This window comes from Copidosoma floridanum, unplaced genomic scaffold (genome assembly GCF_036245765.1).
Source record: "Copidosoma floridanum isolate Cflo_tuat_1 unplaced genomic scaffold, Cflo_Japanese_pri ptg000006l, whole genome shotgun sequence".
In the NCBI taxonomy this organism is placed as follows: domain Eukaryota; kingdom Metazoa; phylum Arthropoda; class Insecta; order Hymenoptera; family Encyrtidae; genus Copidosoma; species Copidosoma floridanum.
The window spans coordinates 153,760-173,169 of NW_028321883.1; the positions used below are offsets into that span (position 1 = coordinate 153,760).

At 33.2% G+C, this 19,410-nt stretch overlaps 1 protein-coding gene across 1 annotated transcript in view; it reads left to right on the forward strand.

The window, feature by feature from the left end:
• Positions 1-19,410, forward strand: part of LOC106646939 (serine/threonine-protein phosphatase PGAM5, mitochondrial) — a 326,599-nt gene that overhangs the window by 91,075 nt on the left and 216,114 nt on the right. Inside the window, exon 3 of the mRNA XM_089598499.1 lies at positions 13,183-13,337. Coding sequence (XP_089454625.1) covers positions 13,183-13,337 — 155 coding nt within the window. The remainder of the gene's footprint in view (positions 1-13,182; positions 13,338-19,410) is intronic.

Here is a 19,410-nt window from a genome sequence, read left to right on the forward strand (position 1 = left end):
TCCCGGAGATAATGCACCAACAGCTGGACACGGCAGCAATAACAGCATCACCAGAAAGCAGTCCCAAGCCTCAACCGCAACACACCGGACGATGCTTGACCTTCAACAACAACACTGCATGACAAATATGCCAGCGACGCCTCACTCAGCTCCTCGGGTCGTTAGACTGGTCCAATCAGCTGGTCCGTATAACTTGGCGCTTTTGCAGGGTGGTGGGAGGAGAACAGGAAAATCTCTTAACCTCCAAAGGCCTCAGTTGCAGACTTAAAGTCACCGTGGCTCAAATAACTCGAAGAAGCCCGTAGTTTGCTACTCAAAAGATGCACGAGCCTACCAGCGAGCGAATCTGCAACAAATTAAATAAAACGCACGACAGTAAAACACGAGGAAGTACAGACCTGAGGGAGCACGCAAGAAGCACGTCCAGTCACACTCACCACAGAGAAGAGAGAGAGGGAGAGAGAGTGTAGCGTAGACAGAGAAGTAGTGTGTGGATTGACGATACGAGGTGTACGAGGGACGGCGAGATGAATGCTTGGGATTGCCGTCATTGTTCGCGCGTTTTGTCGTGTTTGAGGATAGATAGCAGAGTTTAAAGAGAGAGAGAGAGAGAGAGAGTACCTTCTTCGACTAGACCAGAGAGAAAGAGAGACAGAAAGTGTGTGAGTGTGGAGAGAAAGAGCGTGCAGGACAAAGAGAGAGAGAGAGAGAAAATAGAAGTGTGTAGGATTGAGAATGAAGTGTTAGTAAGTGCATAGTAGCGCGGTTCCAGGACAAGCAGAAGCTCCTCCTGGTCGAGGACGATCAGGATGTTGGGGACGTGTGCTCGTGGTTCGCGTGGTGCAAAGCAGAGTCATTGCAGCGCAGTTTAGGTGACGATGTAAAGCGTTGGGTAGTGTATTGTGTAAGGAGATACTGTGTATTTGTATTAAGTGGCTAAATAAAAATAATAGTTAAAGGTATTTATTTGTGTCAGTTTAACTTTTTTTTTTGGAGAATGGGAGAACTCCCACGCCAATATCTATTTTTCAGGAGAAGAAACCCAAAGTGTAAGAGGGACAAAAATGACGTACGTGAAAGAGACTTGTCAACGCTGCGTAGGCGCCTCTTTTATTTTCATGTAAAGAAGCAGTGTTACAGGTCTGACAAAAAATGTAGAATATACCTAGAGTGCTGAACGTGACAAAGCGTATAAAAGCGATACTATTGAACATGTATGTGAATAGAGCAGAAAGACCCATTATATTTGGATGAAAAGTTATTCCAAAAAAAGAGATAGATAAAGCAATCATTGATAAGCAGGTGAGAGTGATCGCTATTGGATTCAAAAAAATTTTATAACTTTGTTGATGGATGTAAAGTAATTCCTAAAACCGATCAAAAACCGTTGGCACATATTTTTGGTCTAAACCACAAAAGATATTAGATACGTCAATACAAAAATAATGTCAATTGTGATGCTTTATCCACACTTCTGATAATTGATAAAACGAAAATATTCAGTGCAAATTTTCAGGTAATACATTCTATTAAGGACGAGTTAAAAGTACTAGTAAGTAACAGTAAAAAAACATTGCGAAAGAAACAATCAAAGATAAAATTTTAAGCAAAATTGTAACATAATTAAAGTATGATTCGCCAAAACGTTAAGGTTTATTAAAAGTTAATCAAAATTATCTGACTTATATATAAAGCAGAGTCGCTAAAACCATTGTAATCGCTAACCGCGATAACTACTCAACCGATTTAGCTAAAATTTTGCATACCGATTCTTGGCAATTCCTATATGGTTTTAGTATAGGTTTCATCTTGAAAAAATTAGTAACAAAAGCTATAAATTAGCTCAAAGTTTTGCAAAAATACGCTAGCTTTGTGCTTTAGTTTAGTTGAATCCACTAGGTGGCGTCGCAGTAAAATCGAAACAACCTGCAATTAAATAAAATAAGTGTGGTTATAATAGGTCCAAGCAACGTACCAAATACGCAGTCGTTAACTGACAGTGCATAAGGATTACAGGTGAGAGACGTGCAGCTGGGTATCCCGGCTGCTAAAGATGCTGTTTTGAAATGGACAAGTATCTTATGTTGACCTCAGTCCTGACCCACTGGGGTTCACAAGTAGCCACCAATACTAAGACGTTCTGAATGCTAACGTCTTCGGTAAAATACCAATAATCCAGTGAATGAGCTGGAAAAAACTGTAATATGTTTAAAAAAAAGGAAAAACACAACAGATTTAAATAGGACCTTTTGCATTGTGTTCCCAGAACCTTCAGAAAAATGAATCATCCTTAACCTACTCTGGCAAATAAAAATTTAAAAATCTAGGGTGGTTTGATTATAGGTATCAAAAATAAATGAAGTGAAAAATTTCGTAAATATTCAGGCTTTAAAATAGTCTCTTCGGTTTTTTTAAGTCTCTAAACACGATTATGATGACAGTGATAATCTCTGAGGTACCTGTTGACCAGAGTGGACAGTACTAACGTAATCTTTTGGAGTTTTATAGAAATTCGTAACGTAGACAGTAAACACTTGTTATTCGGGGGTTTTTTGAGTCGCCAAACACGATTATAATATAGGCGATAATCTCCGAGGGAACAGGTGCTCAGGGTAAACAGTACACAGAGAGTTGGTTTCCTGTAAGTATACAGTGAACGAAATTCGTACACCTACAGATGGCGTGCTGTCCTCACGAAATAGAGTGAATGTCCAGCGTACACTGAGATTTCTCGTGCATGCACCCTACTACTGCGCGCTCGTCTGTGTTCACTGAGATTCCTCATGCATGCACCCTACTACTGCGCGCTCGTCTATGTTTACTTGGATTTCTCGTGCCAACGACTGTGTTCACTGAGATTTCTCGTACACGCAATGACGTAGTTAGTGAAGTAGTGAGCCCGAATAGTTATTCATGAGTTTAGTCGATCATAAAACAGAAAGATTATATATGAATTTTTTTGTTCAAGTATGTGTTCAAGTTAACGTATAATTTTGTATTTTTAAATAAATTTTTGTGATTGAATTTTTATGAATTTTATTCGTAACAATAGCCCATAATTTTTTATATTTTATAGTGCAAACGAATAAAAATACGAGATACGTAAGATTCACAAAACACGATGATACGTGCCAACAGTATTTCACAGCGTTTACGAGAAATCTCAGTGAACACAGTCGTTGGCACGAAAAATCCATGTGAACATAGACGAGCGCGCAGTAGTAGGGTGCATGCATGAGGAATCTCAGTGAACACAGACGAGCGCGCAGTAGTAGGGTGCATGCACGAGAAATCTCAGTGTACGCTGGACATTCACTCTATTTCGTGAGGACGGCACGCCATCTGTAGGTGTACGAATTTCGTTCACTGTATACTTACAGGAAACCAACTCTCTGTGTATTAACGTTATGTGTTAGAGTAGGATAGAAACTCATAACGCAGGCAGTTAAGACTTGTTACTCGGAGGTTTTCAGGGTCGGTGAACACAAACATAAGGTCAAAATTCAAAAGTCCCATCATGTACACTCATTGCCCTTTAGAATTGTTAAAATGTTTTTAAATTTCATAATTTTGTGTCTGCGATTTTTCAAAATAAACTAATTAAATGTTTTTTTTAACCAATCATGTATTTTCAAATTTCAAAATTTGAAAAGATTCAATAAATTTTAAGGGCATTAAGTTAACGTTTTTTTTACATTTGTGAATAACACCACTTTCTATAAAAATTGTATGAAAAAGTCAAGTTATAATAGAAATCATTGGTTACATTAAATTAAATTATTATTTTAAGCACATTATGTATTCATAAATTTTATCATTCTTGCATTAATTATACTCAAAGTGTAGTTTGTGCGCTTTTTGTGAGCATGGGTTTGTTGCAGCTTCTAAGGACGCCAACTTCGAATTCTTATTATTGTATATAAATCATTTTAGCTAGATTATTTTGTACTTAAATAGTTATAATATATATTGTAAATGTATAGAATGTCAGAATTTTTTAATATTTCAAAATCCACGACTGCTGTTTCAAAATTTATTTTTATAAAATATTGGCATACAATTCAAATTTGCTGCCTTTTTGTAGCTGAAATTTATTTACTTGTAAAGCAACCAAAACTTAAACGGAATGCGCACGCTCTTTGTTTATCATGATTTTTGTCTTTCTCTATTTTTCCAGACGACTATAACTTAAGCTATACTTTTATGTCACTCGCCTAATGGCTTGAGTCTCTTTGGAATCCTCGTTGTTTTTATTTTAAAATTATTTTTTTGTGTTGTGATAATAGTGTTTTATGCTTTACATGTGCTAAAAATAATACCCTTTCAAAAAAGTATAAATTTATATAAGAGAGCGACCGACGTATTTTGAAAGTTTTGTAATATTACATTTCGTTTTCAAAGTGTGAATTTGCAAACAAAAAGACAATTGTTTTTGAGCGGTAAGATAACGTTCAATCGTTTAAGAAAGTATTGTCGATTATAATGCCATGATTCCGTTATTAAAATATTTTCCAAAATTCTCTAAAATAATAATAAAAATCCATTAGCTGTCAAATACTTTAGCATTGTTATCCTGACTATCACCAAAATTTACTGAATTATATTTTGCAAATAGTCTTTCGAGTACGTATATAATATACCTGAATTTAACTTTATCTTAAATTTTCACGTAGGTTACGACATGGACAATCCAAAAAAGCAATGCGTCATTTGCGACTGCTTCGGTGAAGGAGTGGTTGCTTCTGTTCTTGAGTAGTCTACGATAAGCAAAGTTGGCGTAAAAGGTTTGAAAACATTACGAGAAGCTTCAAGGGATAAAGGAGATGCTCTGGATGAGCACCTAAATAATTTGGTAGACGGTAACATTGATATTTATGTGCATCAAAACTGTAGAGCAAAGTACTTTCTAAAAAGAACAGCTCAGCAAATGAGCGATGAACAGTTGGCTGAAAAAAAACGCGAGGAGGTAGAACCAGAGGAAAAAGAGGTTGCATCCGATTAAGAACATCATTGTTTTGTATATTAAACATCGATAAAATATACAACTAGTCGTGATCAATCATGTTACCCTGAACACACTTAGACTTGGTCCTCTGTCGTCGGCCCTAGCGTTAAAGAGACCATTTTATCACTGGTAGACGACGACCATCCCAATGATCTAAAATCACCATTGTCAGTTTTGCAACAATCAATCGTTAATGCGGATCTCCAGCTCAAGAATGCTAAGTATCATCGTAATTATTTGAAAGATTTACTTTCTACATATAAACGTTATGACATGCGGCAATCGTGATTATCTACTAAAAGTTATAAAATAGGTGTTTATACGTCTAAAATATATAAATATATTGATGAGGACGATGATTGTCAGTGGACTCTTGAGCAGTTAAAGAAAATTGCAAAAACTGACGAAGATGATCCTGTCGACCGCACTATAATCAACAAGTTACAAAAACATTATGGCGAAAAAATTGTAGTAGAAAGTAAGTCTTATAAAAATACTTATATTTTACTCAGAGACTCGTTGTATGACATTTTACAAGTGAACTTTGATAATAAGGATTTAAACGCTGAGGCCAAAGACAAAAAAATTATCGATGAAGCTGCCAAAATTTTGAAAAGGGATACTAAAGGTATAGTTTACGAAAAGAAATACTATCCTCCTAGTAATAAATTTTTGGATAATGTTGACAGTACTGATGATACAATACCAGAGAACTGAATTCGATTTTTGACAGCTTTAATTAAAGACGACCATGCCAAAAATCAAACGTACAATAGCTGCAGATACGTTATTTCTATTGTCCATAGCATTCTAAGCACTGTTCGTTCTCGCTCTTTCGTATCGACTGTTCTTCTTGGCCTATCTGTTCCATTGCACAGAAAATTTGGGGAAAAAAATATCATCGACACCTTTTATTCGTACGGCTTTTGTGCGTCTTATTATGAAACAGTTATGTACGAAGCATCAGTTGCGAAATTCAGCGATTTGAGACTAAAAAGTGGTGCATTCGTACAGTATGTACATGATAATGCTGATTTTGATACGAAAACGGTCGACGGAAAAAACACGTTTCACAACTTGGATAGGATAAAAATAGCCACACCATTAAGTTGGATAGAAGCAAAAAGGCCAGTCCCTCAACTAAAAACATTGCCATCTGAGAATTCTTTCATCGAAGATGGAGAAATTAAACTACTGACATATCCTCACCCCAAGAAAGTTGGACTGCAAACAGTTAATGTTGACATTATGAACGAAGATTTGTCATTAGCGTCGTCAAATTTTAGTATCCTTTTGTTATTTTGAATGTTTTTTCAGTACAAACATTTTAACCAGGCAGTTAGTTGGAACGGATTTTTTAAAAAATTAACAAAGACAAAAGATAGTTTTGACGTTTCTACGGTAAATTTTTTTGATTTCGTTTACAACCTACCGAGTGAACTTGACACTCTGTATACGGCAGCTATGAAGTCAGTGTCAACTGCAAAAGAGCACAATATAAAAACTTGTATAATCACCTACGATCAACCTTTATATTATAAAACAAGAGATATTATTGGAGCAACAGACTTTAAGGGCATGACAGTCATAGTACGTTTAGGAGGATTCCATATGTTAATGTCGTTTCTCGGTTCCATTGGTAAAATTATGGCTGCTTCAGGTTTAAATGAGTTGCTTTGCAAGATATAAGTCAAAGAAACAGTGAAACACATTCTATCAGGCCATGCATATGCACGTGGCGTTCGGGCTCATAATTCAATACAACTCAAGTTAGCCGAAATAATTTTTGACGAATTAAAGGCCAACAATGGTATTTCTTTAAAAATTTGTAAGTTTGGTGAATTATCAGACATATTTTTCAATTCTGAAGAACATGACAGCAATGATATTCTGAAAAGAATAAAACAGCAGAATTGTAGATTTTATATTTTCGTATGGTATCACTATTCAAAGATTTTATTGCTGCCGAAAAAACTGGAGGTTGGGGAGCACACCTTCGAAGCGTAGAATTAATGATTCTATTTTTCCATTCCGCGGGTCACATATCATACGCTAAATCTGCTCAATTATATTTACAGGATATGTATGATTTAAAAAGTATCATGGATCCTTCTGATTACAAAACATACACAGAGGGCGGGGGGGTATTGGACTATTCGGTGGAAAGATATGTTTTGGAGCGGCATTTTTTCAGACCAGACTATTGAGCAAACATTAATGAATGATTTGAGCGTTCAAGGCGGTCCATTCCGTCGTAGCGCAGCAGAAAGCGTGGTCCATAAGTGGTTGTCAATTTCTCTTTGTACAAAGGGTATGATAGAGGCTGTTTGAAAATTTTCAGGTGTTACTTTAGAAAAATCCGGTCAGCATAAAAATTCACATGATGCTCGTAAAAAGGTATTCACATTTTGATAGTGTTAATATAAAAATAAAAGCAAAATCATGTCTATGATGGCCCAACATAGACTCAGATTCAGAGTAATTGTCATCAACCTGTCAGGTTTGCATGCGAGAACGTAAAAATCCCCAAAAAATTCCTTTAAATCCTTGGCTATCACCAAATACTTGTCGGAGTAGAATTCATTGCGATTTGTGAAGTGAAACTTCTTATGCTGAGCCGTGAAAATCCGCGTGGGGGAAAATGCGTTACAAAAAAACGTAGCTACCCACCCTATGATCCAAGCCCTCTCCTCAATCTTCTCTCTTACACACTCCCCCCGGCTCCGTCTCTCTCTTACTGCCTACCGCTCCATCTCTCTCTCTCTTTCTCTCTCTCTTGCATGTATGCCGGACGCTTCCTTTCACTCACGCTGCTACTATACCTATGTGTACACATTCATTATAGGTATGTGGTATCTATATTTCTACGCTATGACTAAACCAATGCGCTTGCTCAAGCTGAGGTATGGGAATGAAGAAAAGAGAAAGGGAGAAAAACAGCTATACCTATACTAGAGGCAAAGTCTACGTATGTACATTGTGTACATACATGCGTGTTGCATGTCCCGGGATTACGTACATGTTTATATGTATACATGTGTGTAACAAAACGTGTATAAAATATTAAATATCCATAATATGACAACCTAAAGGTCTTTTAAAAAGAACGAGTAAAAAAAATTCTTTTTTTATGGCATGTTTAAAAAATAATATGAACACTGACAAAATCTTCGAAAGAATTTTTTTTTACGACCTAACCTCTAAAAATTTAAAAAACAGTTATATCTCCAAAAGGAAGCTACATGGACCTAAAGCAACCATTTTTACAGGTTTTCTTAAAGGGAACTACATGCTTGACGTGCAAAAATAGAAAAGGGTTGGATTTTGCGAAAAATATAACCTTAATTTTCTCGTTTTTCGACTGCGTCTTGAATAGAACAAGTCAAAAAAAATTTTTATTCAGTATGGCATGTTTGGAACATTAATACGAATGTTGGCGAAATCTTTGAAGAATTTTTGTTACTACATAACTTCTCAAAACCAAAAAACAGTCGGATTTCGAAAGGGAAGCTAGATAGGCCAAAAATAATTTCATGTAAAACAAATAATTATTGAGGTGCAAAAATATATGTTAGATTGATTCATACAAACAATCATAATAATTTGAAAAATAATAACTCGTATCTTACAGGCAAAGCTATATCCCACATATCCTAAAATTAATTTTTCTTCTATTCTTAACCATGTATTATAAGAATAATTGTCATACAACTAAAACCTGTTTTTTTATTACTAATTTACATATTAGTAGAAATGAGTTATAAGTATGGTTAAATTTTAATATTTAATTATTAATGATAAAATAGAAAACGAATGTAATGAAAAATTACAACTTTACTATGGAAAATAGCTATATGTCTATTGCTTTCCTTAATCTCAATCAGATAGAGTGGATTATTTCACTGTTATAGTACCCAAAATTTTAAAAAATCTGTATTTGTCGGATACAATGATTCCAACAAAAATTGATTGTATATATATGATATCATTAAATTTATGAATAGTAATTTTCAATAAAAGGGATTTCTCTTCTGTGGAACTGGACAAAAGAACTGTTTTTGGGGCAGCATGGTGAAGATTTTTTGTTTTGTTCTGCGTTACATGACCAACAATTCTATATGTATCATTACATATATCATAGCAAACATGGAAGTACTTAGAATGCGCCAATTACGTGTAACGTAAGTAGTATGTTAAAGTTTAGGTATTTTATACAAGCGTCTGCTCGAATATGTTATAATCATAAAATGTCCACTCATTTAATACTGGATTTTCAAAGACCTAATAATATTACGTGTCATACAAATTTCTCAGTTTTTGTTATATCGAGTTTAAATACATTCGCATATAAAGTCTCACTTATGCCGTGGGTACTGAGACTTACCTAGTTTGATTAGGACAGTTTCACGGAAATATATTTATGAATCATTGATGTTTATTGATGCAAAGTAAGTGGCATTGGAAATCTCAATACCAAATCGAATCTACAAGCTAAAGGAACTATAGCGCAGCTTTAAAAGTTATTTTTACGATTCGGTCTGCCTTACTTACTGGTGACGAATAACGGCGTCAGTTTACAGGGAAAGTATTTGAATTATTTATTAAAGAAAATGGAAGAAAACACTCATTTAGAGCCCCATACTATCTGGCCACTAATAGTGCTGCAGAGAACTTTGTCAGAATTTTGAAAGGTAAAGTTGACAAAATAATCATATTTAGTAAGCAATTAAGTAAGGCTGTCAATGAATTTTTCATTCACTACAGAAGTACTGAGCTCTGCTTGACACAGCGATCGTTAGCAATGATTGTATTCAAGCGTGAAATTCGAACGAAACTTGATTATTTAAAATCGAATATTTCAGATTTGATAGGGCAATTAGAGTTGCAATAGACACTGACAAGTTGTGAGTTATGGTAGAACGTGGAATGTTAAATTTGTTGTAAGGGACAAAGTATGAGTTTACTACTGATACAAATACTATATACTGATATAAATAATATTGGAAACAAAAAATATACATACAAAAAATATTCATATTAAAAAACAGTGAATACCTAAAAAACTGCATGAACAGTAAAAGTGTAAATCAAATAGAAAGAATACTAAAAAAGTCACTAAAAGGAGAATATAAAGTTAATAAACAATCCAAAAATAAAAACAATTGAGATATACCATACAAATTTAATGGATATGGAAGAATGGATATAAACTTTATAAATTTTAAAGTGTTCCCTAGAGTTTTTACTATTTTTTTCGAAAGTTTTTTTTTTTTTTTCATATTTCATTTTCATCTTTTTCAAAACTTACTATTTCTTAAAAATGTTTTCTACACTATAAGGTATCATGTAAATTAGTTTATTTACAGCTGTATACGGTACATGTTTCAATCTTTTTTTCTTCCAGTCCAAGTTATTAGCTATTATTTTAAGTTTATTATAGTTTAAATGAAATTTTTGTTAATGTTCTGTAATTTTTTTTATACTATTTTATTTAAAGATCAAAGGGTAATGATAAGGCATTATCTAGTTTGATTTGGAATTGTTTGTTTCAAAATTATTATTTTTAATAAAAATATTATGAACACATAAGCCATCTCTACTGTAATCTTTTGATCTAGTTGCATCATTAAAACCTGGATAATATCTATTTTCTTTCGATTGTTCAAAAAATCCTCGCTAATCTATTGCACTCTGCTATTTTTATATTAAAATCATCAAATGTTTTTCAATATTTTTTTTTTTTTTTTTTTTTCGTAAGAACTTTTGAATGCACAAGTTGAATTTATTGCAAAGTTGTATCGTAACATGTATGATTTGATTATTAGTTAGTAGAACACGAGTGTGTAACGTTTTTAGTTTGCCTATTTTAATCATTTCAGTGTTTTCAGAATTCTCGTTTTTAATATATACCCTCACATTCAATACCCCTTAATTTTACCAAATTTATAATATACCTTGTACCCTTGTATAACATAGTGTTGGTAATTTTCAAGAATCCACGACTCAGCACACACAATCATAACTGGATTGATCCTAATATTTGAGGAAAGATTTCTAATTTTTTATAATTTTCATTTAATCTTCTTACGTTGACGTCTAAAATTTTTTTCTTTGTTATTTATACCCCCATGAAGAGACTCAATATTACAATAGTACAAATTCGGCTTGACAATATCCATCAGCAGGTCATCAAGCATTTTTACGTTTTGCTCTATTGTATTACATAAGTGCGTTTATTTGTTGATCTCGTTGAAATCTGCTTATTATTGATCCTACTAAGTCGTTGAGCTTCCTTACCAGTTTATGTTGGTATTGAAGGTTCATTGGGATAATCAGTAGTATCAATTATTTTTTAAATTATGTTTTTTAGTATTACACACTTTGTAGGGTCATTTGTTAGACGGTTGACGTTGTTAACAGTTTTATATTTTATATTACTGTAACGACAGTATATACACTTAAGAGTTTCACTTTTCCTTTCAGTAACTTTATGATTATGTTTAGAACGTTTTTCTGTTCCATTATTGCATTTAAAACCACTGTGACCAAATCTTCCACAATTATAGCATGGTTTAACATTTACCATATCATGTGTTTTACAACTTTGATAGCCAACAAGTACTCTGTAGTTATTAACTCTTATCTTTGTGTAACTTTCTCGACTTACTTTCAAAACCACTGTAGTAGAACTCTTCTTTTTGGTTTTACATGTGTGTAGTACTTTTCATTGTCATTTTACATTATGCTTTTTAAAATTTCGTATGTTAATATCTTTCTTAAGTTATTCCATATCCATTTCATTTGGATTGTCTATCTCAATTATTTTTTATTTTTGGATTGCTAAGTTGTTCAATTTTAACTTCATATTCTCCTTTTAGTGACTTTTTCAGTATTCTTTCTATTTTATTTACACTTCTACTCTGTTTGCAGTTTATTAGTTATTTACTGTTTTTTAATGTATACATTTTTTGTTTGTATATTTTTTGTTTTAGATATTATTCGTGCTACTTCATTTTTCATATTAACATTGTTTTTTCCATTTTCATTTTTTTATATTATTATTTTAGGAATTGTTGTTTTATTAAGTATGTTTTACTTAATGCATCAGCAAAAGACTTTTTGTTAATATTTTTGACAGTTTTTTTTTGTTTGACAGTCGATAACACTTAATTTTGTTTATGTATTTCTATTAGTTCTTTTGAAATAGCATTTTTTATTTATCTTTTTATTAAGTCGTTTTAGTAGCCCATTTCTGGTTTTGATTAATTCGTATTTTGCGTTATAGTTGACCATAGTGGAATTATGTAGTTCTAGAGATTTATTTTCTAAGTCACATAGTATTTCTTCGTCAAATCATTAGTTTATTTAATGTTTAATTAGGTTATAATCGTTTTTGCCGTGATAGTAAGATCGGCCTTTTCTAACTATAAATCTTTTGTCAATTAGTCCCAACTTTGTTTTGTATATCTATTTTTGTACCAATTATAAAAATTAGGTTATCTTCATTATCTTATTTTGCTGCTATGGCACAAGAAAATATTAGTTATGGACTTCAGGCGACTTTTTTATTTTCTGAAATAATTGTATACAAAAAATGATATAAAGTTAGTATCTTTAAGTTACTGTAATTAAAGTTGTTAACAGAACAATTCCTCGCAAATGTTGTAGTATTTTTATTTATTTTTCGATATTATAAGTAAATTTTGATATTAAAGTATTAAGACACAAAAATGATAAAGAAAGTAACTAATAAAGATCTTTGTTTTTTAAAGAGAAACAATTATTATTATTTACATCTAAGAAACAAAATTGCATACATTACAGTTTAGAGTACTAACTTTATCACCAGTTATTAATCATTTCAGTTTTTTAAAACTTTCGTGCAAGTTTTACTGGAGTGCTCAAGTAGAACATAAAAAATATTTTGGCGTTGAGCTAATATACTATAAAAATACCTGGATCACTTCGATACGTTGCTTAGGTAGGTAGATAATTTGACTGATAATGCTGTAATTGACTCCCATGTTTAAGTTAAGCTGCTACTTGCTCTTGACTCTGGTGTGTATTTACTATAAAATGGCTTTTTTTGAATAACTTCTTATATATATATTTATTGATGCATATGTAAATTTGTATTATTTAATCACTAATATTCATGCATGACTTATTTATTTTAGACATGTTCCAGAAAAATTATCCAATTTTATCAATGTAAATAAACCTGAAAGTTCTAAGTACAATGGAAAAGTGGCCAACCATATCTTACTAATAAGACACGGACAGTATCATGTCAATAAGCACAATGATGATGAACGACGTTTAACTGAATTAGGTAAGAGCAATTTTATTTTTGTAATTAATGATCTATTAGTATCAATCTTAAAGCAAAATATAATCGTACTAGATCCATTAGTAGCGAGAAATTTGTTAGACTATATACCCTGTAATGCATCGCCTAAATTCCGGTTCGGGCTAGTTTCATGATTGCAAACTCTTTTTCTTTTGATTGTAACTTCTTTTTTCTTTGATAAAAATCGTATAAGGTATACAATTCTATTTAATGGCTGAAAGGCTAAAGTGCAAATTTTCTGAGCATCGAAAACCGTTTTTCTGTTCGTTCATTTTGACAGATTTAAATACGAAAAAATCAAGGAAAGAGAAAATAGTTCATTGAATAACGAAAAAGCAGTCGTATGATAATTATTCTAAAAGCAACGTTTTCTCCGTTTTATACAGAAATTTGTATACAAAAATGGACAATTTAAATAAAGCTATAACGAGTATCATATTTATACCGGACTCAAGTGCAACAGAGCAATTTATGATCTCTCGAAATTTCTTGAAAAATTTTGACAGTAAAAATTTTGGATTAACTTATTGTGCAAATAATGATTTCAATTGAGAACTAGAAATGGAGGTAGTAAGCAGTATCATTGGAATAAATAAATAAAAATTAAGATAGAAATAGATCATTAAGTCTGTCCAAAAAAACTTATTAAACATTTGCTTTTTTTAAGGAAGATTATATATCGTAAACTGTATATATGTCTCGGCAACGACCGTGTCACTTTTTTTTAATCTGTAGTAAATCAGGAATTTATTTGAGGCACCTATACACTTTCTTAATAGTGGATTGATTTAGAAGTTCAAAATTCATTTCAACAGATCGTAGTTTATATAACAGAAAATTTGAAAACTGAGAAAAAAGCTTATCCAAATACGTGACTTGTAGGAGCATTGCGTGGTTTAAGCAAAATTAGTAGAATATAGTCTGATAAAATTATAGAAAAGAACAAAAATATGCATAATTCTGAACCAATTGCGATTAATTAAGGGAGAAGCTAGAGCAATAGAGTAACAAATTTCGAATGAAATAATGGCAAAACCTACATCCCTGCAAGAAACTAGTCTGAATAATAAAGTTTAAAGATGTACTTAAACCTTCGAATGCTTAGTAAGTAATCATATAGAAAGTGAAACAAAAAATCAAGGTATAGAGTTTCGGGATTCCTGAAAGAAGTGAAGCTACTTAGCATTTCATCAGCGATCTCGTATGGCATAATACTCTGTACCATGATTGTAAGTATAATTGGCATCGTACAACCCGAACACTTTACAACTTCTTCTGTGTTTATAAACTCTCACTCTGATAACTTTCATGATGTTACATAAATTCAAAACCAGGCAACTGCTAATGCATGTCCAGTATTCGAATTTTGATGTTGCTATATTATCAAATGATATTGTAGTTTAAATAGTCTGAATCGGCACTTGATTAATTGTGTGACTCCTAAATTAAATAAAACTTATAGTAACGGCACATTATTATAACGTCGAATACGTATGGCAATCTAATTGATGCCTTGAGAAAAGAAAAAAAACACGTTTTGTCCCGAGAGCACGTCTAGACTGATGACGTGCTTCCTGCCTTAGACACTGATTAAGGTGCTGTAACATATCTTGGAATTCCCTTATATACTAACTGTAGTCGATTCCGGACACTTTCAGAAGAGTATATGGAAGAGACTAGACGCCTAGTGGACAGTTAGTGAAGGGTGAAGCAGAGAGTTTTCACACTCTCCTCTCCCAGTTGCAACGCGGTAAATTAGTGGAAGTAACGATATGAGAAAACAAGAAAACTGCTTAATCAGAGAACAAAATAGATAGGAGGTTATCTCATAGGGTCAGAGAGAATTATAAGAGCGAATGCCAGACTCTGAGACTGCATATGGCAAAGGGAACGAAAGAAGCCAGGGTTAGTCCCAGAAGATCGCAGACTAACCGATTAGATTTTTTTTTGAAGATTGTATTTAATTAATGTTTAATTGTTGGGAGCACCGATATGGTGACCTAAGGAATGTCATAAAACAAGAGAAAAAAGTGTTTTATCCCGAGAGCAAGTCTGAAATCACCAGAAAAGCTGACGACGTGTTTCCTGCCTTAGATACCTATTTAGGATGCTCTTATAAACTTGAAACTTACTCATACACTCACTGCAGTCGACTTCGGACACTCGGTAATAAGCAAATAGTAGAAGCTAGACGGCTAGTGGACAGTTAGTGAAGGGCGAAGTATACAGTCTCCGTATACGCTCATGCACACACGCACATAAGCGCACCCATGTATATACACGTATTGCTGATTAAGAACTAAAGGGGAAAATATTTTATTTGGAAAGGCTCTTTGTAGTCGTTTAGTTTGAAAATGCTCTCTCTTACTTAGGAATCACAAGAGGTTCTTTATTTAACTGGAAAAGGCTACCTCTTGTGGTCTTATCTAAAAATACTCTTAATAGGCTAAATTGACAATATGTATGAGTATTTACGTCGTATTCTTCGATAATGTAAATTATTATGACTGTATAACAAACATCTACCAAAAAACGAAAGGAATTTCGTCCACAGACTACTCATAGATGGTTTTTAACCATTAGTAGAATAACGGAAAAGTTATATGACAAAACATTTATTTTTTGAAAAAAAAAAAAAAAAAATACAGTAAACTATTGTTGAGTATGCTCACATACACAAAAACGTGTTTGTACATGGTTTCAGTCTTAATGTTTTCATGCTTTATTTCTTTCTTGGACAAATAATAACACTAATAAGACACCAAATTTCTTTTATATTAGAATTAGTAGCTAAACTGTTGTTCACTACATCTTTATGATTGCCAGCAATTGTAACTTTATTTTTATATGCAAAAAATTTTTGCATATAAAACTGACAGTTTAAATCATTAGATGTATTAAGTCTTTGAGTAGTAGTATCTAGATTGTTATACTTCTTAAAAATATAGAACGATCCTTGTAGTAAATAAAAGGGTGTTATACATCATCGAAAAGTTTTATGTTATAATACAACGTATCTAGTAGTGCATTATACTTGTTATTTAATTAGGCTATATTGCTGAGTGATGATGTGTTTTGAACAGTGACAATTTATACTACAGTTAATCTTGCATTACACAGATTTTTTGTAAGTTTTAAAAACTTTCTATTTCATATTAACTTATCCTTAGCAAAATAAATTATTTTCTTTCTGTGTTAAAAATAAATATTATACTATACCCATTTCAATTTTATTGTTCGGAACAACACTTCTTTCATTTTTCAGGCTGATTTTACTATTTTAAATGCATCCATTTTATTATAACATAAGCTACAAATTTTTTCCAAGTCAGATAAAGAGGCTGCCTTAGCTAACATCACTGTGAAGACTTGGGTGACTGATCCATCATTAATTTCAATTAACAGATCCTCATTTTTAAGTGTGCTTAAGGCTGGTAACACAATTTTTTTACTTTTTAAAAATTAATGTCTTTTGACGAACACTCTAGTAAAAAAAAAAAAATTCTGGGATGACCATCTTCAGACTTCACGAGTTTTGACCAATTAGATAGATAATATTTTTTACTTTACTTGTGGTGACTAAAGAAATTCATACTTAAATTTTTTTTTTAACTTTACGTTTAAGCGTGTTATTAATATAAAAAGCTTATTGTAACAAACACATTGTCACATTACTGAGCCTAAATGATATAAATATAAGAAACGTTTTTCAGCTTGTCCATTCTAAGTATTTGTGGTATAAAAGAATTAATTATCATATCTATTTAAATGGTTAATTAATGCCGTTGACTGATCTTTATTATTTAAACTAAGATAGACTTACAAATTTAATTGTTTCTTCCTGAACATAATTTTCTGTTGAGCGAGAGATAAAATTATTGATTTTTGTGTACTTTGGTTTCAAAACTTTCATTGCAGTAGTCAATTTTTGGAACACATAGAATTTCGAAAATTCAGCTTCTTTTTAGGTCCACTTTAATATCACAATATGTTTGGTTTTACTTTACAGTTTGTATTAACTAGCGGCCCGCCGTCTCGGCTTCGCCCGAGACTTATTAAATGAAACATCGCAGTGTGTTGACATGTAATGTGAAACGTTTTCAGTTAGAAATTTTACATTTATTCCGGACACTTCTCAGAACAAAAATCTTTTCACTAAAAACGTATTTGTTTGCAATCCATACAGTTTATTTGGTCAAATCATAAGCTGTAAAAATTAAAAAAAATTTAATTATGCTGAAAAGTACCGTGCGTTTCTTATGCCATAAAATAATCGTTGGCCATAAGGAGCGGTTGATTTGCAGTTTCTCCCGTGTAATTTACAAAAAAGGCTATTTTTTAAAGATGTTAAGATTTTAAACTCCCAAAAATATATATTAAAACAAATTTTTTTTCTCTTATCTCATAACTTTATTACCAGAGCAACAAAGTCTTGGTGCTTAATCTCTACATTTTTTATTGCCACAAAAATACAAATATATTTTCTACTTATTTAAAAATCTAAATTTGGATCTTCAAAGATTTAAGAGATTACTGTGAGGGTAAAATGAAAAGCTGATCTCTCACGAAATGGATTCTTTATTTGTCGATTTTGAGGCTGCTGTTCCAATCTCGATAAATTTTCTGGATTAGTTTCTTGACGCCTAAAATTGTATTAATTAGATACATTTAAAGTTTTCCTTCCAATTCACCCTCTTGCGACTTTTGTGACCCCTAAAGGCTATTTTCTGTTAACTTTGTTAAGTTCAAACGTATTTGTTGGCAAGGTAGTTTGACGTCCGATTGCCCTAAAAAAGACAGGTGAGCTTCTTAAGTTAACTTTTTCTTGACTAAAGTTTACAGCAATTGTGACTGCCTAGATACCTCAGTGTGATCTTCTCTGGCCTGCTGTTTAAGACCCAGACTGACCGGGAGAAAAATTACAAACTTCGAAGTTTTGGGGCTAGTTGTAGTGCTCTTTCCCAACGTCTAGTATAACGTCGAAGACGTTGGTGTCTAAGGCACCTTTTTTTTGCAGACTCATTTGTTTTGATCATCTAAGGTGGAGAGATTAGTAGAGATTGGTTCGTGATGCTTGCCCGTTGGAGATTCCCGTTGGCTCAAGTTTTTTTTTCCTCCATAGCTGTTAGGTTCGCCCAGCGCAGACCTTGAATAGGATCGGTGATTCCTGGTTGAATGCTTAGAGTCAAGAGGGTGATATAGGGTCGTCACTGGGATTCCCAGCCTTGCGACGAACAACTCCGCTCGTGACGTCTGCCAGTGAATGACTGACTTGGTATGATAGTAGCTGGCATTACGTAGTCTTTTAGTCGACAAATAATGTTTCTGGAAATAGTTGTAAAAATGTATTTGTTGGTAAGGTAGTTTAAACTTAAATGAGCCTTAAAAGAACCGATGAGATTGAAGGTTAAGTAATAAACGTAAATACTTATACTGGCCCTGAAAAAGGCCAGTGGTAAAATTTCTAGTTATTCCTTATTATTATTCTTGATGATGGAGAGCCAGCTGTTGGTAGCTTGACTCTTACCCTCAAAGTCTGTGTAATGAGAGAGATACGCCGCTGACCAAAATATATCTCGTCTTCAGGTCATTCCCCGGATAACCAACCGCTCATCGTTAGTCAGGAAAGTGGGCCTGGAGAATACCTTCTCTGTAGGTATGCCGTTGGAACGACTACTAAGAAGTTGGCAGTTGTGGCTGCCCGTATTTTTAAGGGCAGTCTTCCCTGGCTTACATTTGTAGTAAAAAAATTCCCTGACGGCACCAGGCCAGATTTTGGTACGGCTACATAACTTTGAAGTGTTGGAGCAGGATGTGCTCTGGCTAGACACGTCTCCTGGTATTCCGCTGGAGACGTCATCGGTTGAAATAAATTTTTCATTGGTGGCACTCGTCAATCCTGGAGGTTCAGGGTAAAAGTAGACCTAGGTCACTTGCCCATTGGAGAAGAGCGTCATTGGTAACCGGGATACCCAGCTGCTCGACTATCATCTACATTCTCGATGCAGTTCTATGAACTGCCAGAATACGATTGCAGAAGTTCCCGCGACGCTCT